Source organism: Parasteatoda tepidariorum, chromosome 2 (assembly GCF_043381705.1).
Source record: "Parasteatoda tepidariorum isolate YZ-2023 chromosome 2, CAS_Ptep_4.0, whole genome shotgun sequence".
Taxonomy (NCBI): domain Eukaryota; kingdom Metazoa; phylum Arthropoda; class Arachnida; order Araneae; family Theridiidae; genus Parasteatoda; species Parasteatoda tepidariorum.
Genome location: NC_092205.1, coordinates 19,976,876 through 19,999,966, shown reverse-complemented (window position 1 = coordinate 19,999,966; position 23,091 = coordinate 19,976,876). Strand labels below are relative to the sequence as shown.

The 23,091-nt window shown below is 29.7% G+C and overlaps 2 protein-coding genes across 2 annotated transcripts in view; both read left to right on the top strand.

Moving 5' to 3' along the window:
• Positions 1-252: 252 nt before the first annotated feature.
• LOC107457572 (uncharacterized) overlaps positions 253-23,091 on the top strand; it is an 82,649-nt gene continuing 59,810 nt past the window's right edge. The window contains exon 1 of the mRNA XM_071177258.1: positions 253-348. The gene's annotated coding sequence lies outside the window, so the exon portion shown is untranslated. The remainder of the gene's footprint in view (positions 349-23,091) is intronic.
• On the top strand, positions 5,856-9,529 carry LOC107457569 (zinc finger protein 658B-like). Its single transcript, XM_071177261.1, has one exon. The coding sequence runs from the start codon at positions 6,361-6,363 to the stop codon at positions 7,378-7,380; it is 1,020 nt and encodes a 339-aa protein (XP_071033362.1). The 5' UTR covers positions 5,856-6,360; the 3' UTR covers positions 7,381-9,529.

Genomic DNA, 23,091 nt, shown 5'->3' with positions numbered 1-23,091 from the left:
ACAGTTGCCGTGCTGTGAAAACCTTAAGCTTTTGCGCTCGTTTGAATTTTCGAAATTAAATCTAACAATTTTAGATGGTAAGTAACTAGGGTAAACTAACCAGTGAAAGAACACTTAAGCTTCGCTTGCTTTTTAAAAGATCATATTAATTTCAAAATTCGTAATTTTAGTTAAATGACTGTGTCAACATATTTGTTACTAATTGCAAATTAAGTGAAAAAATTTTAGAGAACTTACATAATATTGTTTTAAAGTTCTGGAGGTTCAAATAACAGGTAGTAAGAAGACCAAGTGAAGGAACAGCCCTTACCAGTGAAGGAACACCCAGTCAAGGAACACTTAATTTTGGTTATTTTTTAATGCTCTTTATGAATTTATAAGCCATACAAATATTTAAAAGCAAGCCTATTCTTAAAATTATAACATATAAATACTTGGAAAATGTTAACTTTTTTTTGTAATCATAAATTGAAAATTAAAGTGTCAACATATTAACACATACTGTTCCTTCACTGGGAAATCTATGCCCATTAAAGGAACATGCCTGTTCCCTCACTGGTTAGAAGTTGTTTTTCGTATTTTTAACATACTTTTGATGCGGAACATCACTAAAGGTCAAGAAAATTAAAGTTTATATTTTATTTTCATTAACTTAGAAAAAAAAAACAGTAAAGGAACACTTGTTCCTTCACTGGTTTTTTATCGTTTGGTGATCCAGTGAATAAACATTATCTCTGTACTTTATTATGCTATGATGCTTACAAAAAATAAAACGTAACTTCAAAAACTATATTTTGAATTCTCCTTTTCACAGTGAGAAAAATAAAACTATTACATGCAATTAATTCCACTTCAAACATATAAATACAAACACTCACCTTATAATTTTTTCAAAGAAACAAGGTGTTGCAGAGATAATAACAAATTCCAAAATTTTTCCGAAGAAGTCTATTTGACCAGGTAATCCAAAACATTGCTAGATGACTTCCTATTGTTTGGCAGTAAGCTATTGTTACCAATCAATATGAAGAAAAACTTTCAAATTCTTATTTTTAATCAATATGTATGAAATATTCCTTCACTGGTTGGTTTACCCTATATGAGAACAAAGATCATCATTTTAAATTGTGCCTTAATGTGGCTTAGTAAAAATGTGACTGAAAAATAACGTATTTTTATAATATTTTCTACTAATAAAAAAAAAATTATATGGTACTCATTTAAACATTGTTAATAGTTAATGGTTCTGAACATTAAAGATTCTTTAGTTCAGTAAAAAAAGGAGTTAGAATGAGTTATGAATGTCTGATATTACTTAGTAAAATGATGCGTTATAAATACAAAATAATTTTATACTTTCATTTTTTCAACCGTGTTAATCTTAGTTTTAAGGCCTAATTGTAATTATTTTTATGTTAAGTGAAAAAAAAGGTTGAATGAATTTTTATATTGAATAGTATTAGATTTTAAAAATGTAGAAAAACTCAAGTTATTGATTTTTTTAATTTATTTATTCTAGCTTGAATTTAATGCAGGGAATTATCGTCAGCATAGCAGTAACCTTTTTAAAAAATTGTGATCCCAGCAAAACTTTTAATTCATTCTTTATAAAAGATTTAGTCAAATGAAAAAAAAGAAGAAATTAATATATAATAGTAAATTTTATTAACTTTATTTCATTTGCGTTAATATATTTTATAATAGTATTGATTTCAAGCATATGCATTTATTTAGTTTCACATTAGAGAAACAGGAATTAAATTTTATAAATACATATAAAAATAATTTTTCACCATAGTCAAATTTCAATTTACTCAAAGAATATAAATATCAGCAAATGATGCTATCATTACTATATATTTAATTATTTAATAAATAATAAAGAATGTGAATTAGAATTTTTTTCATTTTGCATGAGTTTTTTTTTTTTTTTTTTTTTTTTTTTTTTTTTTTTTTTTTTTNCATAAGTTTTTTTTAATTCTTTAGCTTTAGTGAAACAAGCGTCTAGCTTAAGATATTCGCCGAAATTATGTAACTAAATTAAATTACATTAATTGAAATTTTAAGTATAAGCATATAGGTTGTGGCGATTATGATGGGCAGATATATTTCAATGTACTAGATTCTTGAAAGTGTTGATTTGTTTTCGGCGACATCGATAGCTTAACCAGACACTTTTCCCCCTATTTTAATAAAAAACATTTCATTAAAAATGTATCATGCATTAATTTTACTATTTTAGAATTCTTCTTTGCAGGCACTAGGTTGGCAGAAATAAGGAGAAAAATTAACAATAACCATATATGGTAAATATTGCTGAAAGAGGAATCAAAATTTAACAGTAAAAATAATTTTTCTAGCTATAGCGAAATTCCTATTTACTCAAAGAATAATATTGAGAATAGATATTCGCATTAATGTTTACTTAAATATTGAATAAATAGTAAAAAAAGAAGAAATAAACTGTATTGATAAATATTTACGTAAGAAAATCCTTTTACTCTAGTAAAAATAAAACAGGCAAAAATTAAATATTATCCAAATATTTAGCACATAGATCGTAACTATGACGGATAGATATTTTTCAATGAACTTGATTTATGAAAACACTGATTTCTTTAACGCAATACCGAATAATAAAATCATCCACCCTTTATCTAAATGTATATACTATTTTTAATTTCCATCCAATCTGCGATTGATTTTGATTAAGTAATTAGGTTGCAATTGAGCATATTACTTTCCCTTAAAAATAATTGTAATAAAAAGTATTTTTTATGAACCTGAACACCACTGATTTTAACCGAAAAGAATGCTGTGAAGAGCTACATGATCATTTCTTCAGCTATTTTAGGGATAAATAAACAGTTTGAAGTTTCAAAAATCTTAACATACTCTAAATATTTAGCACATACTCTAAAAGCTGCAACTTTAATTAACAAAAATTTTATCTATACATAATAATAAAAGCGGCTGTGTGTGTGTGTGTGTGTGTGTGTGTAATCACAGGGGATAAAATTGCCTCCTTCACCCTTTATTCGAATTTCAGGACGCTAGCATAAACTGTTAAGAGTTATAAGAGAGACACATGGGCAGAAAGAGGACACTCTTCAATTTGTCAATTTGTTATATATGTCAAACATTTGTGGGAATAAAAAATAAATAAGGAAAAATTACAATATACATTTGTTGAATCGAAAAAATATTAAGACTAGCATTATTACTTCTCTCACAGTAATGATACCATTGCATTACAGTTAAACATAGTTCATTACTAACAAAATATGAAATGAAAGCTTGCCCTTAATTCCGACATTAGTTGAAAATATACACCATTTTATCCCGTCTATGTATTCTGTATTCTATTCACTTTGCACTGATTAAACAAATATTTTTATCACTTATTTTTCATGAATAAAACCAGTCAATTATCAAATTCTATTGAAAATCTGAGTAGTTTTTTTTTCTTCATATAACATGCACAATGTTCGGTATGGATTATTATTATTATAATACTCATTAGGATACAGAGCACCTTAAATACATAAATGTGACTTTTATAGACTTTTTTAAGAGTTCTGGATCAAGATATTAAACTTAAAGTTAAATAACAGGCCTGAAATGTTTCATTATCAAAAAAATGATAAAAAAAATGTTTAATATTTAATTTTCTGTTTAACTATCATATTTGAGTTTATCTTTGTGCTAGAGTAAATGACACATAAAACAAAGAAATTAGCATGAAGCAAAGTATCTTTTTTATTACTCTACGTACATGAAACATAGTTTTGAAACATAGAATAAGTCATTAATAGCTTAACACAACCAACAAGAATATAGTTATTTTTAGGAATATGCTTTCTTTTTTGATATAATGAAAAAATAGTTTGCAGCAGTATGGGAAATGTTTTAAAAATGAATATTTAAGTTTCAAGAAAGTTCAAAATTCAACTTTTCGAATCTAACTTTTTCAGATTTCAGGAATATTATTACATGATTTTCTGGTTCTGTTTATCTTTTAGAAAATGAAATAAAGTTTTCGCTGTTGCAAAATTGTCTGACATGTGTGTGTCATTTAATTTTTTTAAAATGGATTTGAGAGTCCCTTGCGTGCTACATAATATTTTTACTTAGATTACAAAGACAACTTATGGAATCTCTTTAAATAATATTATTAAAATAGTATTTGAAAATNCTATATAATTTCAAACATCCTCAAGAGCTATAACACATCTGCAGCAGAACTGGATATGAAGACAAAATTGCTGGACAGGAACACTTTAATTGTCCACTAATCTTCAGATTTCCTGCCATGTTTTAAAAAACTTTATTTGTGAAAACCTTCAGCGTGGCGGACAGCTGGCCGCCTTAGGCGGCTAGTTAATAATATACAAAAGATATTCATACGAGAGTAATGTCAAAATTAAAAAAGCATTGAAATAGCTTTAGCTGATGGAGGAGGCATGTTTCCATTCAGCACGTACGACGTCATAACCAATCAGGGATCGTTTCTAAATGCATCATCTTTGGTGGCTTTTTTGGGCAATTTAAATACACATTTGAGGAAAAAACGATAAGATTTTCGAATTCAGGAGAGAATTTCAATAGGCTGGATTGGAATTTATAAGAATTAAGAGATGCTGTAATTGTCCATTGTGAACAAGCATTTTTCAATTCACTTAAAATGTTATACACAAAAAAGAAAAAAAGCAAGGAGTCCAAACTTTCAACTGCTCTACTGACCAAACTATTGGGACCACATTTCCCTGATTGAGGCTACTTCCTACATTTTTAATTCACAAATACAAATTCGTCATGAAAAAAGGTATGTTTATTTATATCATCTACACAAATTAATTAGCATATTTGAAGTCCCACTTTGCACCATTAATAAGATTGAACTTAGAACGTAAAAATCATATCATCAGATCAAAAGCTATTCTGAGTAGTCAGTTTATTTTTTATGCATTGCATAATTTTCAACTGACCTTCTTAATTTTAATTCTTCTGATAGTTTTTGTGATGCAAAACAAAATGTAACTTAAAGTTGAACATAAGAAACAGCAGTAGTGATGATGATGATTCTTTAATATAACGACTAAAAATTCAAGTAAAGGTTCGAAAAATTTTAATCTTGCTGCTGTTTTTTCATTTATATATTTATTTATTTCATTTTTTAAACCTTGTATATAAAAGTGTTATTCTGGGGGCAAAGAATAGGAAGCTCAGCGATCTTCATTTATTACTTTCCAGAAATGAATAGTTATGCGGAAAATGTTTATATAGACGCTATGTAGATACTGATTATATCGATCATTATATATAATGATCGATTTTTACCTAATTAAAAGATAATTTTTGATATAGTTGAATGAACCAAATAATCACTGACTAACGAATTAAATAAATCAGTAAGTAAATAAACAATAAATGCTTTTTAAACAAATTTTTCGTGAGACGGGGAAAATGACCAACATGTCTTTTAATATTAATATTCTATAGCTGTTTTAAATTATTTTAGCAGTGCATGAACTACAAATTTTACAGGACCCTGGAACGATTGTCCATCTTCTCCCACTTGAGTACGGACTCATATGTTATAATTTATATTCTATGTAATTTATTAAATACACATTATATATAAATAAATTTCTCAGACAGTCTCAAATCCCGACCAAAAAACAGATGCTACTTGAAGGATCAAACTTGGCGCAAAAACAGCATTGGCGCTCCTCAATGCTGATGCAGATTCCTAGGGTTAACGTGATAAAAAAACAGAGGCAGCTGAGCTAATCACTAAGAAAGACTTAGTGGCATAGTGTATGCATTCTATTGGTGGGCAGAACAAGAAAGTGTTAAACGTTCTAGGAATAGCCGGAAACGGAAATCGAAAACAATAACAAACAATCTGAGAAACTTATTATTTTTATGTTTGTGCTCTTGGCATAATGAACCAATAATTTGCTCTGTTTGAATGATTCTTAATATGTGATTTTGTTTCCTGACTGATGCTAACATTCGTTGAATAAAGGATTTCTAGGTGTGATTTCCGTAACGGTACGGCAATATTCCTGATTACTAAGGGAGTCAATAAAATTTTGAGTTAATCCCTTGCATTTCGCCATGCTGAAACCAAGAAAGTTTGAATTATGTTTATTCCTGTATAAAAATGTTTAATTTTAAAGTAATTTTTTAAAAAAATTTTTTTTATATTTTCTATCAATCGAGCAAAAATACGTTCATACAGAACACTACTCTATGCGGAGTAACAAAGAGAGTGCAATCAAATTTTATCATAGAGAGAAATTAAAAAAATATATATATATCTTCACTGAAATAAAGTTGGGATAAAATTTCAACATGTGTGATAAAACTTTCTCATCGAAATCTCAGTTAACGGTACACTGTGGTGCTCATACTCAAGAGAAACCTTATTCATGCAGTGTGTGTAAAAAATCTTTCACACAAAGATCTTCTTTAAAAAAACATTCTCTTGCTTATACTAGACAGAAACCGTATACATGCAGTGTGTGTCACAAATCTTTCACACATAAATGTTATTTAAATCAACACTCTCTTGTTCATACTGGAGAGAAACTTTATTCATGTAGTGTGTGTGATCAGTCATTCACTCATAAATCTAGTTTATATAGGCATGCCCTTGTTCATACTAGAGAGAAGCCTTATTCATGCAGTGAGTGTGATAAAACTTTCTCATTGAAATCTCAGTTAAAGACGCACTCTGTTGTTCATACTGGGGAGAAGCCTTATTCATGCAGTGTGTGCAATAAAAATTTCTCGCATATATCTTCATTAAAGAAACACTCTTTTGTTCATACTGGACAGAAACCCTATTCATGCAGTGTGTGTAATCAATCTTTTACACAGAAAAGTAATTTAAATCAACACTCTCTTGTTCATACTGGAGAGAAACTTTATTCGTGTAGTGTGTGTAATCTGTCATTCACACATAAATATAGCTTGTATAGACATTCCCTAGTTCATACTGGTGAGAAACCTTATTCATGCAGTGTGTGCAATAAAACTTTCTCATTGAAGTCTTATTTAAAGATACACTGTGTTATTCATACTGGAGAGAAACCCTATTCGTGCAGTGTGTGCAATAAATTTTTCAGGCATAAATCTTCATTAAAAAACCATTCTCTTGTTCACACTGGGCAGAAACCCTATTCATGTAGTGTGTGTAATCAATCTTTTGCACAGAAATATAACTTAAATCAACACTCTCTTCTTCATATTGGAGAAAAACTTCATTCATGTAGTGTGTGTGATCAATCGTTTACACAGCAACCAAGTTTATCTAGACATTTCCTTGTTCATACAGGAGAGAAAACCTTATTCATGCAGCATTTGCGATAAAACTTTCTCATTCAAATTTCAGTTAAAGATACACTCTGTTGTTCATACTCGAGAGAAACCTTATTCATGCAGCCTGTGTGTTAAAAGTTTCTCATCCAAATCTCATTTAAAGGTACACTACGTTGTTCATACTAGTGAGAAAACTTAGTCATGCTGTGTTTGCGATAAAATATTTGAGCATTGAAATTTCAGTTAAAGATACACTCTGTTGTTCATACTTGGAGAAACTTTATTCATGCTGCCTGTGCGTAATAAATCTTTCTCGCATAAATTTAGTTTAAAGAAACAATCTTATTAATATTGGAGAGAAAGCGTATTCATGCAGTTTCTGAAATAAATTCTTCACACAGAAATTTAATTTATCTAAACATTCTCAACAAGTTCATTTGGGAAAGAAAACTTATTCATTCACTGTGTGTGATCAGTCTTTCGCACAGAAATATAATTTAAATAAACAATATTTTCTTCATTTTGAGAAAAACTTTAGTCTTGTGTGATACTTCTTTCTGATTCAAATATATAGTTGAATAAACATTCTGTTGTTCTGACATATTGGAGATTATACTTATATGTGCAGCTTCTCATTAAAATTTCAGTATATGATACACTGATATTCTTACTTAGAGAAACCTTATTCATACAGTTTGTGTAATAAATCTTTCTCACGTAAATCTTATTTAAAGAAAATTTCTCTTGTTCATACAATATATGTGATCAATATTTTACATAGAATTTTTTTTCAATTGAAATGCTGTTATTCAAATTGGAAAAAAACTTTGTTCATGCATTTTTTTTTTTTATTAATTTGAATTTTTCTTTATAATTTTTTGAAATTTTCTTTAATTGCTTATTATAAATTTTTACAAAGTATTATTGTGTAATTTGTAAGTAAATCGGCATAAATTTTTTAAGTACATAAACTTTTTTCTGCATAATGTTTTAAAAACTTCCATTTGAAAATTTTTTTTTTTAACATTTTAATAGGAAACTCATTTTACAGTGTTTTTTGGAACTCTTTTGCCAAGAAAAATAAAGCCATAGTTTAAGTGCCTTATACTTGAAGCAATCTGATGATTTTGAACTAGGTATATAATCTTGCCAGGATGAATTCTCTGAGCATTAGGACCAGGGTTGGGTTTTTGCCGTCAAAAACTGGTTTTTGACATGACAGTGGTAAAAACCGTGTTTTTACCGGTAAAAACTGTCAAAAACCTACTATTTTCTTTCATTTGTGTCATATAGCGGACAATATATTATTTTCACCTGATTGCCTTTGTAAATGATAAAATAAATTAATGTTCTATTGATTTTGCAACTATATACATGTATATGTTCTTATAGAAGGATATGCATTCATATAGAAATATTGTAATATACTTATTGAAAATAGTGATGCATATTTTTATCATTATAGCTTGATTTGCAAAGGATTCAAAATTTTGCTCTTCTTAATTGTTAGAAATAGGCAAACAAACAAAAAAGCTTGGAACAATTAATAAATTCAAGAACTGAAAAGAAGAATTTAAAATTTGGCATTTCTTAAATATTAGAAATAAGCTAAGCAAAACTTGTAGCTACTAACAAACTCTAAGTCAAGAATGACTTGACATTCTTCAGTAATGTATTATGCCAAACAAAATTATGCTTGGAAATGTTGAAAATTCTGTTTAGTATCTTAATATTTTACTTCAAATAGTATGTTTTGATCAGGGTTGGCAGGTTTTTGACATGTGACAGTTTTTGACAGTTTAAACCATGGTTTAAAACGTCACGTCAAAAACCTCACTGTCAAAAATGTCGAAAATGTCAAAAACCTATATTCATATGTGAAATTTAATTAATACATAAAATTTATATATTTTTTATAAAGGATAGTGTTTCTAAATATGTTCTAGAAAAAATAAATTTAAAATTTTGAAGAAACACTTATATTTTGAATAGTAACCAAAATCTTGTACTTTTGAAAACTCACATCTTTTGTAATATTATGTATTCATTTTCATGTGTTATTGAAAATCTGCAGTGATATTATTAAGAAATTTATTTATAACCAAATTTAGTGTATAGTATAGATTATACTAAAAATTAGACATTTTTAAAGATAAACATTAGCAGTTTTGTACATTAGACATCTTCTTTTAAAGAAAAATCTTTTTAATATTCTTTTAAATCTTCTTAATAATCTTTTTAACATAAGACAATACAAATTTAAGTGCTTTCTGTTAAATACACAGAGTAGTTAGTGTCGATTTACAGTATATTCAGCCTATTCATTTACTATGCTGAAAATTTAGTTTATCCAAATACTTGTGAATTTCATTTTGCTGAATACTATATAGTTTTGTTGAATATCTAAATATTCAGCTGTTGAATAATTACTTCTTGCTTTCAAGATATGCATTATTTGTATTCTTAATACAAGTGGAGAAAAAAAAATTAAGAGATAAAAATTGTTTTAAAATGATAAGTGTAATAATTATAAATAAATATAATAAACAATATGAATTATATTTATCATTATTCACAAATATAACTACTTTTAAATTCAAATTAACATACTGGATAATAAAGATATTCGGTATAACATTAAAATTTTTTTTCATACACTTGTATCAAGTTTGTATTTATACAACATAACTTGTAAGTTCCTTATAAATATTAGTTATATGTTCCTTATATGTCAAAAATGCATAGTAATAAACTTTTAATTTTCTTAAGTATCAAAAAGAAATTTTTTTTTTTTTAAAATATAAATATTTAAACAATTTTTGTGCAAAATTTTTCTGCACATGCATTTGAATATAAATTTCTGAGATTTTAAATCTGTTATTTTACCTTAATTTTAATTAAAAAATATTTTAAAACCTGCTGATTACCTATAGTATAATTAAATTTCAATATAATGCATGGCAACTGTTGGTAGTTTTGAAGTTTATATATTTTCTTGGCAAACTTCAGTTTTTGACATTTTTGACGGGTTTTTGACAGTTTAAACCAGTATTATACCCTTGTCATGTCAAAAACCACTTTTTGACGTCAAAAACCCAACCCTGGTTTTGATATAATCATGTTGGGAAAATGCAAGAATCTGTTCTTAAATATCTTTTAACAACTTTTTTTCTAATTTTATTGCCTAAAATCAATTAATTTTAAATTACAAGCAGTTAAACTCAAATAAAAATACAGTTTTGCTCAAACTATGAGTTTTTGACAGAGGGGTTTTTGACATGACGGTAAAAACCATGGTATAAACCGGTAAAAACCGTCATAAGTCAAAAACTTGCCAACCCTGATTAGAACAGACAAATAATTTAAATATCTTAAAAGTTATTAAAAAATTTTAAAAACTGACAATCTGGCGATATTTTTCCATGAAAATTATCAAAATCACTGCTTTATTCTCAGTTTTTGCAAATTTTTATGAGCCCAGGTAATGCAGCATTGGAGTAAGTTTTTAAATATTAAAACATTAGACTACAAACGTTTTTCATTTTCACAAAACTGTGGCTTTTCTCCATGTTGATGTTTTGCGACATTTTCAAAATAAACATAGACAACACAGGCTTTAGATAGGCTAAACTTGACCTAACAGTCATGAGTAGTAGTTGCAAACTCTCAGCAGTTATAAAAATAGCATATTATTCACAGAAAAAGCCCGCAGTGGACTGATCGTTAAGACACGGTTCCCAGCAGATCACCGAAGTCAAGCATCACTGGCTACGGTCAGTGTGCGGGTGGGTGACCACTTGGATCAGTCTGCATAGGGACCGAGGGTGTGCGATATTGGTCCTCGTTAAACTGTGCTACCGTTAAGTGCTCGACTCCGCGCGCAGGTCGTCGGGCTACCGAAGCGGGGGTGCCATCCCCTCCGCAGAGGATCAAAATTGTGATGGCATGTCTTCGGATCATCCTCCGGGATGTTTCCCAGACCGTCGCCAATAGCCCATTGTGCAGCTCTAGTGCGACGTAAATTAACAACAACAACAACAGAAAAGGCATCATTTTATATTATGCAAAGAATTCGATAAACAGCCTAAAGAAATATTTTCTTGTTCATATTGGATAAATGAGTGGATGTATTGTTAGTGGGTGTTCATATTTTATAAAAGGCGGGGAGAGTAACCTTATTCATGAAAAGATGAAACATTTTCATAGAAAATTCATTTGAAAGAATACTTTCTTGTTCATACTCGATAAATGAATTATTAATATAATGTATGTGAAAAATCTTTTGCACTCAATATGAGTTTAACTGTACATTATGTTGAATTAGTATTAGGAAAGTTTTTCACTCAGAAATCTAATTTAAGTAATCACAATCTTGTTGATTCAAGAGAGAAGCCTTGTGCGGTGATAAATCATAAAAATACAGTGTTAATGGTAATTGAGTTCTTCTTACTGAAGACAGTTATTAGTTGTACTCTGTTTAATGAATATTTTTCAAATAACAAGAGGAATGAAATTTGTAAAATAATCAGTTAAAAATAAATAAATAATAAAAATAGAAAAACAATTGATATGTAATCTTCGATTAGTTTTCTTTATAAGCCTAACTTTATACACTGTTATATAATTTGATAAATTTTTCGTGTAGTTTCAGACAAGAAAAAAAGAGCTTTTATCCTTCAAAAGAATATAACCATTTGTAGCTTTTGCAAAAATTATTAAATTTTTATTTTTAGCACGAGAATTGCATGTTTATTTTATTAATCTTTTAATGTTAATATCAAAAAAAATTATATCAACTTGAGTAAAGAAGCATTTTTTTCTTTGAAAATGTATGGCCAAAAAATCCACTTTTCTTTTGCAGTTTCAGTAATAGGATTCTATTCCTCTTAATGCAGGTCTAAAAATTAGAGCTACAAAAGCTGTGTAATTTCAATGCATTTTTGTTTTATTGTGGGAAAGCAGGAGAAAAATTGCTCCTTGTCAAAAAAAATTTCTTAATCATGACCTTGAAAAGTATTAGAATAAGTTGCTAGGCTGTGCAGGAAATAAGAAATGCAAAATAGAGGACCCATAATGTACATAAAAAAACAAGCAAAGAGCAATATTGGTAGTTGCTGCTACTGACCACTGACAAGAAGTGTATATTAGCTTAGTTTGAATATGATTTGAATTAAATTTTTATTTTATTAGCCGTGTTTAGGAATGGTACAAATTCATTAAATGACGTCAATTCAACAAATGAAGTACTGAATTTGAATACTGTTCCAGAGTTCTTCTTTTATGTTCCTCGGTTGAAATAAAATTTGTTAAGAAATTGAAGATGGAGTACTTCTTGGTTAGCTAGTAACTCGGTTACTTACCATGTCCTGAAATTATTTTTTTTCTAAAAATTCTAAATTTAATAATGAATTGACACTCCGGGAACTGTTCTTATCAGAAATTCTTAATTTTCTCTGAGCAGTAACTATTTTCTGTTTTGGAAAAAAAATCCATAATTTGCAAAAAATTTGTTTAGTGTTCCTTTCTTAAACCAGAAATACAGCAATTAACAATGAGCAGATAAATTATTATACTCATGAAACGAACAAAGTCCACCAATTAAAATTTTTCCTCACTTGCTGTAGAAATTAAAATGTTGAAAGAGTTTCATTTACCTTGGCTCAAAAAATCAATGATGATTGTTTAGTATTTCTGAAGACATTAATTTGACTATACGAAAAGGAAATAAAAGCATTTTTTTCCTTTTTGTATCATTTTTGTAGTTTTCATTGTTAAGGTTTTTGTAGTTTTCCTCTCAATGTAATGCAAATATGTGTTAGTTCCATCAAAAAGTCATCCGCAAAGACTAGTTTCTCCTAATGCAAAATCTAAGAGTTAACTTGTTTTCTAGGTTTGGATCAAAATTTCAAGGCTACGGACTTGAACATTTATGGTCGTAAACTAAAAATTTTATCAGTTGTTCTAAATTGGTTATAAAATACTTAATCAAGATTAAACTAATTTCTAAAGAAATTAAATTTATAAGACCTATGGTAACTTATCAGGCCTATGGTAACTTATAGTAGCGAAATTTGAACTTTGAGGAATAAAATGTAAAATTATTTTAAAAGAGTAAAATATTTGAAAGATATGTTAAAATAGCTAAAAGGAAAGTAAAGAATGAACATACTATGGTTTCAACTCTGTAAACAAGAACCTTCCTCAATATCTAAACACAAATGAAAAAATTGGTCATTCAATGGTAAGACACTGAGGAAGGTTCTTGTTTATAGGACCAAACCTTAAGCATGACCATCTTTGTGCTTTATTAACGTTTTTATGTGCAGCACAAAAATATATGTTTTAAATACCAAATCAACTAAAGTTCAAATAGTTGAATTAAATCTAATAAAAAATTCGCAACGGAGTTTTAGCGATAATAGTGAACTTGATCGTTTAATTAAACAGAAAAAAATTTTATTCGATTTATAAAATCAAGACGCTAAATAAGTTTATTTCTTTTGAACACTAAAATTTGATTTTATCTTCGAATATCAGCCCTATATATAAAATTGTCCACTTCACCCGATATTTTACAGCCACTTTTCAACAAATATCGGCCCTATGTAGTTATTATCCAATGTTAAAAGCCATTCTAGGACTTATATGTCCCGATATTGGTCCGTTGGTGCCTGTTCATATCGGACATATATTTAGATAATTTTGAGCCCAACTGGGGCTATGGTAAAATTGTTGCTAGGCATTTAAAACTTCCTTAAAATTGTAACTCAGAACTTAACCAATACCACAATTTCTGAAAGAGAAGAGAAATATTTTGATCAACTTTTTATTTGCCATTAAAACTGTTTTTTTTTTCCCTTTAAAAATTTCATAGAATAATAAAAAACAAAATAATAATAATAATTGCAAGCATTTAAATTGTATGCATCATAAAAGTACAAGTAGTAATGCAAATCAAAAGGACAATGACAACAATTCAGACTTTATCAACTATAATAACAGATCAAATCAGAATCGAACAGATTTTATCAAATTAAAACTTGAAAAAGAAATCAAAATAAATTATACCCAATATTTATCTCAATTTACATAATAACTTAATTCATGTAACTTAATAATAATGTAAATAAATAATTGAAAACAATGGAAATAAGCATTGTAAAATTATCTGACCTAGTAGTCTGGTTATTAATTTTAAAAACATGAGTAGCATGACAATTAGGTCTATCATATTCTAGACATCCGACATATGATCTTGTTACATTTAATAATGATAAATTAATTATAATAATAAATTAATTATGCTCTACAAAGGGATATTTAGATAAAATTGCGCTTCGTTTTTCTTGTGTATAATTAGCAAGGGATTCGAAATATTGCATAGTCATTTTGTGTTTCTTTCCGGATCTTTCAATGCGCTCTTCAACATCATTGCCAATATCACTGGCTATTTTCTTTCTGGCATCACACAGCTCGGCATAAGTGTTAATTGGTCTACCAGCATCGGTATCTGAACAATTCAAGCTTTTCAAATGCTCCCTGCATAAGATCAATTGGTAAGTACCTTTATTGTCTTTCCGCGCTGTTCTGCCTTTGATCTGTATCTCTTCTTTTTCATCCAAAGAAAAGAACGTCTGAATGACATGAATACCTCCCTTTTCTTCCACGCTGCGGTCGTTTGACTTGTAGTCGATTCCACGACCCATGGTCTTGGTGGCTAGGGTCACAGTGTGTGCAATACCTGCCTCGTTTACACGCCATTCAAATGCTTCAGGATCTTCATTTCCTGTCAGCGTGTGGAGGCGATTGATATTATTTTTACATTTTTCAGCAAATAATTTCATTTCGTTATCGGTTTTGAAGAAAACTAAGACGGCGCGATTAAGGTGAACATTTTTAACAACATCGAATACGAAAGAAAGCCAACTGTCTTGCGTGTCCAGAATAGAGACATCTTTCGAGGGTTCGAAGATTAGTTTCCGCTCTCCGTAGAAAGATGGCATTGCAGACATGGTCTGAATTCCATACTTAATCATTGCGTTTCTTTCAGATTCATTTAGAGTCATAAGCGTGCCACTCACACCAAGGATGTTTTCATAACTCAAAGGTAAATTTGCATAAGAGATGGAGCCCATATTCACTGACAAGTAACCATAGTTCCTATAATTTTTGTGCTCATAATTGTCTTTTTTCATTCTGAAATAATTGAACACGTTCTGATATCGGACGAATATATTTGTATAATAAATAAGAGAAGAATCTCGGTAAGAAATGAATCCATCTTTATTAATTTTGTATGTTTCGTCAATCACTTTATTTGCGCTGCTTTTCGAGACGGAAATTGCGTCGTCAACCATCTCTTTTAGATTATTTTCAAACAGATCAGTGGTACTTTGTAAAAATGTACTAAACTCACCGTACTTTTCACATTTTATGTGTTCATTGATGAACTCCTTAATTTTTCTCAACGCCGTGTCTCTCTCAGTAATACCACTTTCAACAATTTTCCAAATCTCCGGCTGAATTTCTAATAGCTCCTCCATTTCTAAAAATTCAGCAGGATTATAAGTATTACCGTAAAAATCTTCAGAGAAAAATACATCAGCCTCATCAATTAAGAGAACGGTTCTTTTAAAGTCTTTATTATTATCCACTACTTTATAATTAAGTTTATTTAAAACAAAATCATTTGTAATAGAATGTAATGATTTTTCAACTCCATTAGTCTTACGAGTCAATGTTTTTTTAGCCATATTGTCAAAAGTAATATAACTTATTTTAGACTTTAAATCAAATTGACTAAAAATTAAAAAAAAGGGATCAAAATCCTTTTCATCACGCTTTGCTAACAAATTACTGTAGCATACTACAAATGCTTCATTTCCTGTCAAAGCTATTAGCGCAGAAATAAGACCCAAAATAAGTGATTTTCCTTGACCTGTTAAAACCTGAACAAAGTGTTTTGGCACTCCTGTAGCATCGTGGTCAACACCCAAAAGTCTCAGTATGCACAGAATTTGAACACAATGTGGTTCTATTCTTTTCTTTATGATTGTAACATCTTTGGATTCTTGAAAAGACCAAACTGAAGCTAAATAAGCCAATAGAACAGGTAGAACGTTTTTTTTAAATTTAGGAGTCCATTTTTGAAAAGGCAGTTTTTGCTCTTTTCCAAGTTCTTTCTTAAGCTCTTTCAAAATTTCAGCGATTTCTAAATTTTCCAAAGATGCCATCTTTTTCGTATAACGGTTGTAACAGTCTTCTAGTATGTTTCTGTTAATTTTTATTTTAAACTCATTTTTTCCAGCTGCTCTACTCACCTCTCGTTCGCAAAACTTTAAAGCTTGTTGTATCCCAATCTGATTTTGTTTACGAGAATTCAGGTAGAAGTTCTCAACGCTGTCAAGAGATTTTTTAAAATCCGAATAATCTTTGCAGCTTTCTACGACGCATTGAAATGGTTGAGTACAGTCTCTTACGAAGTGTTCCGGATCAATGTAGTCAGTTTGATCTTCGAAATGAGTAAAAGAATGCCCAATAGCGAGAAACAAATCGCCTACTGATTTGACGCAGTCTTCATCACTCCAATCCGCTTTATTAAATAACAATATTATAATGTCTAATAACTTTTTAATCGTTTCAATCACAAAATGCTTAGGAGGTTCTTTTTGTTTTTTCTCGAGTTTTTCAATGTAATCTTCAGGTTCTTTAATTTTGTACGCTGTAATGTTGCCTCTCGTCACCTCCTCGACAATTCCTTCTAACTCCTTAAAATATGAAATCTTAGGAATAAACCATGCAAAATTAATTCCTTTTAAGTGCTTCAAAAATTCGTTGTACATTCTCAAAAATTTAATCATGAAGATTTCTCCGAATTCTCTTAAACAAGCTTTATGAACGATTTCCAACAGTTTTTGCATCACGGATTCCACATCAGATTTAAATATACTGCAAGGTATTGGAAGTTTTCCAACAATTGAGCGTCTGTGATCCCAGTATTCATTGTATATGTCCAACAAGTTAGAGAAGTGGTGTAACAGAGAATCGTCATCGTCAGAGCAAAGAACACATTTTATAACGTCAATTTGCTTAGTTAAAATACTACTATCGATATCCGTTAGGGTAGAACTGGTTGCAGAGAAGTAAGGATACGTTTGGGAAATGAATTTTATAATGTTTTGAGTAGCGACACGAAATGATTCTTGACGGTCTTGTTCAGTCACTTGAATGAAATTTACGAAGCCAGCCAGCACAGATGATGACAATTGCTTGAAACGAGCATTCGACTTGTCGCATAAGATAGGAGCAAGGGCACAGTCCACAATATACAGCCAGGTAAGACGTTCTTCAGGGATGCATGTGAATCTTATTTCATTGCCAGGTGTCGAAATGTCCTTTTCTTTCAACAACTTAAAAGTGTAATTAAATTGATTTTGTGACGAGTAAAAACCGGGTTCGAAATGTTTCACAAGATTAAATATTAATTGGTATTGTTTTTCGAGGGATTCGTGGTAAAGCGTACTACAACTCCATGAAATGGCGTCAGCAATGGAAAGTTCCCCTGCTTTGAAAGAAATCAAATCACTGGCTGATGTTTTCTCCTGGCAACGTATTATTTCTTCAATCACGTATCGTAAACTCTTTAACAGGAAATAATAAATACTATTTGTCATGGTTATGAATAGTTTTAGCGAAATCCTATTTGATTCATCGATTTTTTTGTAAAATTTATTCCATACATTTTCAACAAATGTTACTGGAAACATTTTATTACCTAAATGACTTTTTTCACTCGTTAATTCGATTAAATCTGTAAACAAAGCGATGTCATTTTCATGGATGTAGAGCAATTTGCTACGTGGTAGGTGGTTTATAGTTCTAATAAGACATACAAGATTGAAATTTGTGTTCGGACATTTATCCAACAAATTTTGTCTGTGCTTTTCTATTCCAGTTTTACAAATTTTTTGCAAGCTCCTAAATAAATCAGGCATATTAACATTTGATGAAACACTAAATTTTGGAAAAAACTGATTCCGTTGGCAAAGTTTTCTTTCTGCTTCAATCAAATTTCCTGCCAGAAGTTTTATCTTAGCCGACAAAAGTTCATGTTGAGTGATTTCAGTAAGTAATGTTTCCGGATTTTCGAACGATAAATTGTGGGATTTTTCCAACAACAGAAGTTGATAAAAATCTTCTGCGCAAGCAGGATCCTTTGAAATGTTTTTGTAACTATTATTCAACAATTCTAGAAAACTGTCATGAGCTTTATTTCTTTCTCTTTGAAGCAAATCATAAATACAAGAAGTAATTGTGGCTCTTTCTAAAAATAGTTCCTTATTAAAATCAAAAGAATTGTCCGGAGTAAATTCATCACCCTCAATAATATTTATTCTCCCAAAAAATTTATCATAATTAGCAGAGTCAACTTGTAATAAGTTCTCGCTACCAATATGTCCGAAAAATAATTTACTGCTTGAATCAAAAATATTTAACTGAAGTTCCCCCGAATAGCACATTTCGCCTTGTTTATTTTGTATTATTATGAATTCCGTTTTATCGTCACTATATAGTTTTATCGTATTTTGATCCTCCGTTTTGTCAACATAATCCCAGCAATCATTTGGCCTGACACTTTCGCCAAAGCTATTTTCATAGTCAGAGTAATAGTCATCACTTGCTTCAGAGTCATAGTTTGGCATGTCCTTTTCCTCATAATCATAAGACGCTAATTGGTAAGCCGACTCAGCTTGTCTCTTCATTTCTCTTTTGTTCACACCAAAACTTTTAAACTGTTTAAATAAAATTGAAAAGTCAGGTGGAGCTTGTGTATCACCCTTTACATGAAATTTGCTTTTACTTTTTTTCTCCTCGTGAGTTTCCTTGCAGTTCTCATGAAACGAGGTTGACGGAATTTCAGAACTATTGCCGTGTGTTTCTGGTGTATTTCCAACAGAAAGTGATTCAGCATTATTTTTGGCAGATTTATCATGATCAGTTTCATTATCTTTTCCAGTAGTTGTGTTTTGAAGCTTTTCCTTATGTTTTCCCATTATTTTTTTTTTCGGTTTATAAATTTTTTTTTTTCAATATGCAGTTGTTAGTGAATGTTCATACATTTATTTTCTCTTTCAAATTGCAAATGCAATCTATGTTTCAGGAGAACTATTTTTTTTGACGGAGATAGTTCTTTTTTAAGCAAATTTTGAAATATATAATACCAAATAATATAATTTTTCCATGAAATGAGCACTGTCCTATGAAAAGCTTGTTCTGAGTGAGAAAAGAGTTTCTCTAAGTTCCTGGAAAAAAAAGATAGATCAATCAAACAATCAGTCAGTACTTGCTAGAAATGAGTAAATAAAACGGTGTATACAAAACGAAATTTAACACAATATTCAATCATAATAGGAAGGAAAAAAACTACAGATGTTATGCCAATATTTTATATATGGTATTAACTTTGGCCTTGGCAAATAAATTTTGCTCAATAAACGAAAAATAATCATATGCAAGTGCGGACCATTTGCAAGAAATGCGACATTGTGTTTGTTTACAACTTCATTCGAAGACTAGTGTACAGACCTTTGTAGACTTTGCATTTTAATAACATAAATTTTGTTTTTGAATAAATATTATGATTTACAGCATAATTTGAACATTCAAAATGTCATTTATATCTTTTATACCTTACTATATTTAAAGCCAGGCAGATTAAATAGATTTAAAATTCGAAGAATGTTCAAAATATGCTGTGCAAATCAGTGTTGGTAAATGAGATGGTTACTAGAAATTTGCCTTACATTTTTCAATAGAGAACTTTTGTAATTTCATGATGTTCCTACTAGTCACTAGTGTCTCCATTGAATCGATCACTAGAAAGCCGTATAATAAATCTGTTAAAAAGAAATCATTTCTATGACTACTCATTACCTCAGATATAAAGGAAAATATTTTAAAATATATGCTAAAGACATTTACATCCCATTCTTATTAAAAGTAAGAATATTTTTTTATCAGACATCAATACTGTTCCTTTTCTATATTTTATTTTACTTTCATTATTTAATTTTTTTATAATACATAGTTTGCAATAACGTTTCCTAGGACTATTTCTAAAATGAGGTTGTTAGCCATAGTTAGATTGTTAACCTTAATGTTGTTAACAATAACAAGGTTATTAACCATAATGTTGTTAAGTTTAAGCAAAATATTATTTTTCAATATTTTGCCACTCCTGTCCCAGTTGTTACCGTCCTCTTAAATGCATTTTATGGCGAGGGCGATGGTGACTATTACAGAAATATTAACATTTATTGATAATTCCACTGTTTCATATTTAGCTTGCAAGCGCATATAAATATATTTAGGATGAAAATAAAATTCAAACAATAAAATTNTTTAAAATTCAAAGAATGTTCAAAATATGCTGTATAAATCAGTGTTGCTAAATGAGAGGGTAACTAGAAATAAATATGCATTACATTTTTCAATAGAGAATTTTTGTAATTTCATAATCCACCAGAAAAACGATGTTCATACTAGTCACAAGTGTCTCCATTAAATCGATCACGAAAAAGCCATTTAATAAATTAAATGGAAAAAAAATAATTTCTATGACTACCCATTACTTTATGGGTCATTCTCACAAATAGGTGATTTTTTAAGTCCCTGAGTCATGGGAGGGATCGTGAATTTGTGGGGCCCTGGGCTGAAACTACTTTGGGGCCCTAATAGTCATTTTGTCAAAAAAACTGTTTTCTATAGTGATGTAGATAAGTATATAGAAAAAATAGGACAATAAAATAATTTTATCAATTTTTTTTATTTATTTATTTTTATTTGTCTATACAAACAGCAACTGTACGACATTATTGCAAAAGAAATTGACAGGTTAGGTGTAGTTATGTTATATAAATTATAAAGCAATCTTTCTGTGATACAAATTCCTTTATTTGTTCATCACATTAAAAGTCCTTCGTTAAATCACAATTTATGGAAAGAACTGATAATTGATTTAGTCTATGGTTCGACATTGTTGTCCTATATTTGTTTTCTATACATGACATCCTGGAGGAAGAGCGCTCAGCTTCACAGCTAGTGATTGGCAAAGTTAAAAAAATCTTTAAGATAGTGTAGCATAGAATGATAGTGTAGAAAACATCAACAAATTTCTCTTCGTAAATTAGCATAAAAATTTCACTGCAAGAGATGTAAGACTCCGGCTTAGACTGAAGTAAATAAGATTTTAACTTAATGCACTCATTCACTAAATGCTCGTCTACGTCATCTGGATAATAATCAACAATGTTACGTCCATTTTCCAGATCAACGTTTTCCATATTTTTGTCTTGCAAATCCATTAAAAATTTAAATTTCTTGCTATACATCTCATAGACTTGGCTCCTTTTATTTAAATCCATAATCAACTTATCCAACGCAACGTTTAGCGTGTCTCTTTTAAATTTTTCTGCGCCGTATACTGGGAATTTATCTGTAGACTTATCTGAAAATTTTGGAGTAATGCGTCTCTTGTTTATGTCATTGTAGTCTATTCCCACACTAGTACTTAATTTTTTAGCTTTCTCTTCATATTCCTTTAGCTTCTGATCTGATTGGTGCCTTATGTTGTTCACGAAGTCTTTTAATGACACAATTAACTTGTTGATACATTACTTGTTGATACACAATTAACTTGTTAACACTGACCAAAAACAAGCGACTGGTAATTCCCCGTTCCGTTCGATAGACGCTCACATGCATGGGTTGATTGATCTCAGGGTTGCCAACCTTATAATAGTTTCTTTTTTTAAATATTAGATTTTTTTTTTAAATTCAAAATATCACCTATTGTTTTCAGTGGGGACTGGGGCCCTTTGTATCCACGGGGCCCTGGGCTGCAGCCCAAAAAGCCCTTAAGTAGATCCGCCCCTGCCCTGAGTAATAAATATTGGGAAATACAGCAGATTTCTTAATATTTTTCTTCATCATTTTTCGTAAAGTTCTAACTAACAAATCATATGCATTTCTGCTAAATGTATTTAATATTTCATTCTTATTTTTTATAACTTCAAAATTCCCTCCGTGGACGTCCCTACGTCTGTGACACAAAATAATTTTTAATGACTTAAACAATTTAAATGTTATTTTAATGATTTTTGTAGTTTTACTTAGTTAAATGTTTATAGTAACTTTTTAGTTAATATTTAAAAAAAAATTTTATAACATAAATGACTAGTAAACTTTGTCCATCAAAAATGAAATCACCCTCCCTGGACAATTAATATAGTTCGGTAAATATGCAATAAAGGCCGCATATGCGAAATCCCTATAAGACAGCCGCTGTGAGGGGTAACCATTCCATTTTCTAATGTTAACTATCAGTTGTTTTTGTTCTCTTTGGTGTCAGTTTTGGATTGTTGTGTTCAACTGGGGTGGGTCAAAGTTCTCACCGTATACTCCATGGACATCATAAAGAAGGTAAGAGAAAATTATTTTATTTTTGATAGATGAATTTCAGATTGCAAAAATAGTATATTTAATAAAAAGAACTGCCCCATTTTCGTAACTTTTGAATTAAAAATCAGAAAAATTCAGGAACTAGTTTTTGTCTCCTCCGTCGACGTCCCCACCGTGGACATAACAAGTTCACGGAGGAGAAGACACAGTCAATGGAAGAGACAATGTGTTAGATAACCATAATACAATTTTAATAATTAAAAAACTATTTTCATTTAATTGATATTTTTTAAAATGGAACAA

Excerpts from the sequence above, each read along its gene's own strand:
- LOC107457569 (XM_071177261.1), top strand. The coding sequence starts at position 6,361 with ATGTGTGATAAAACTTTCTCATCGAAATCTCAGTTAACGGTACACTGT.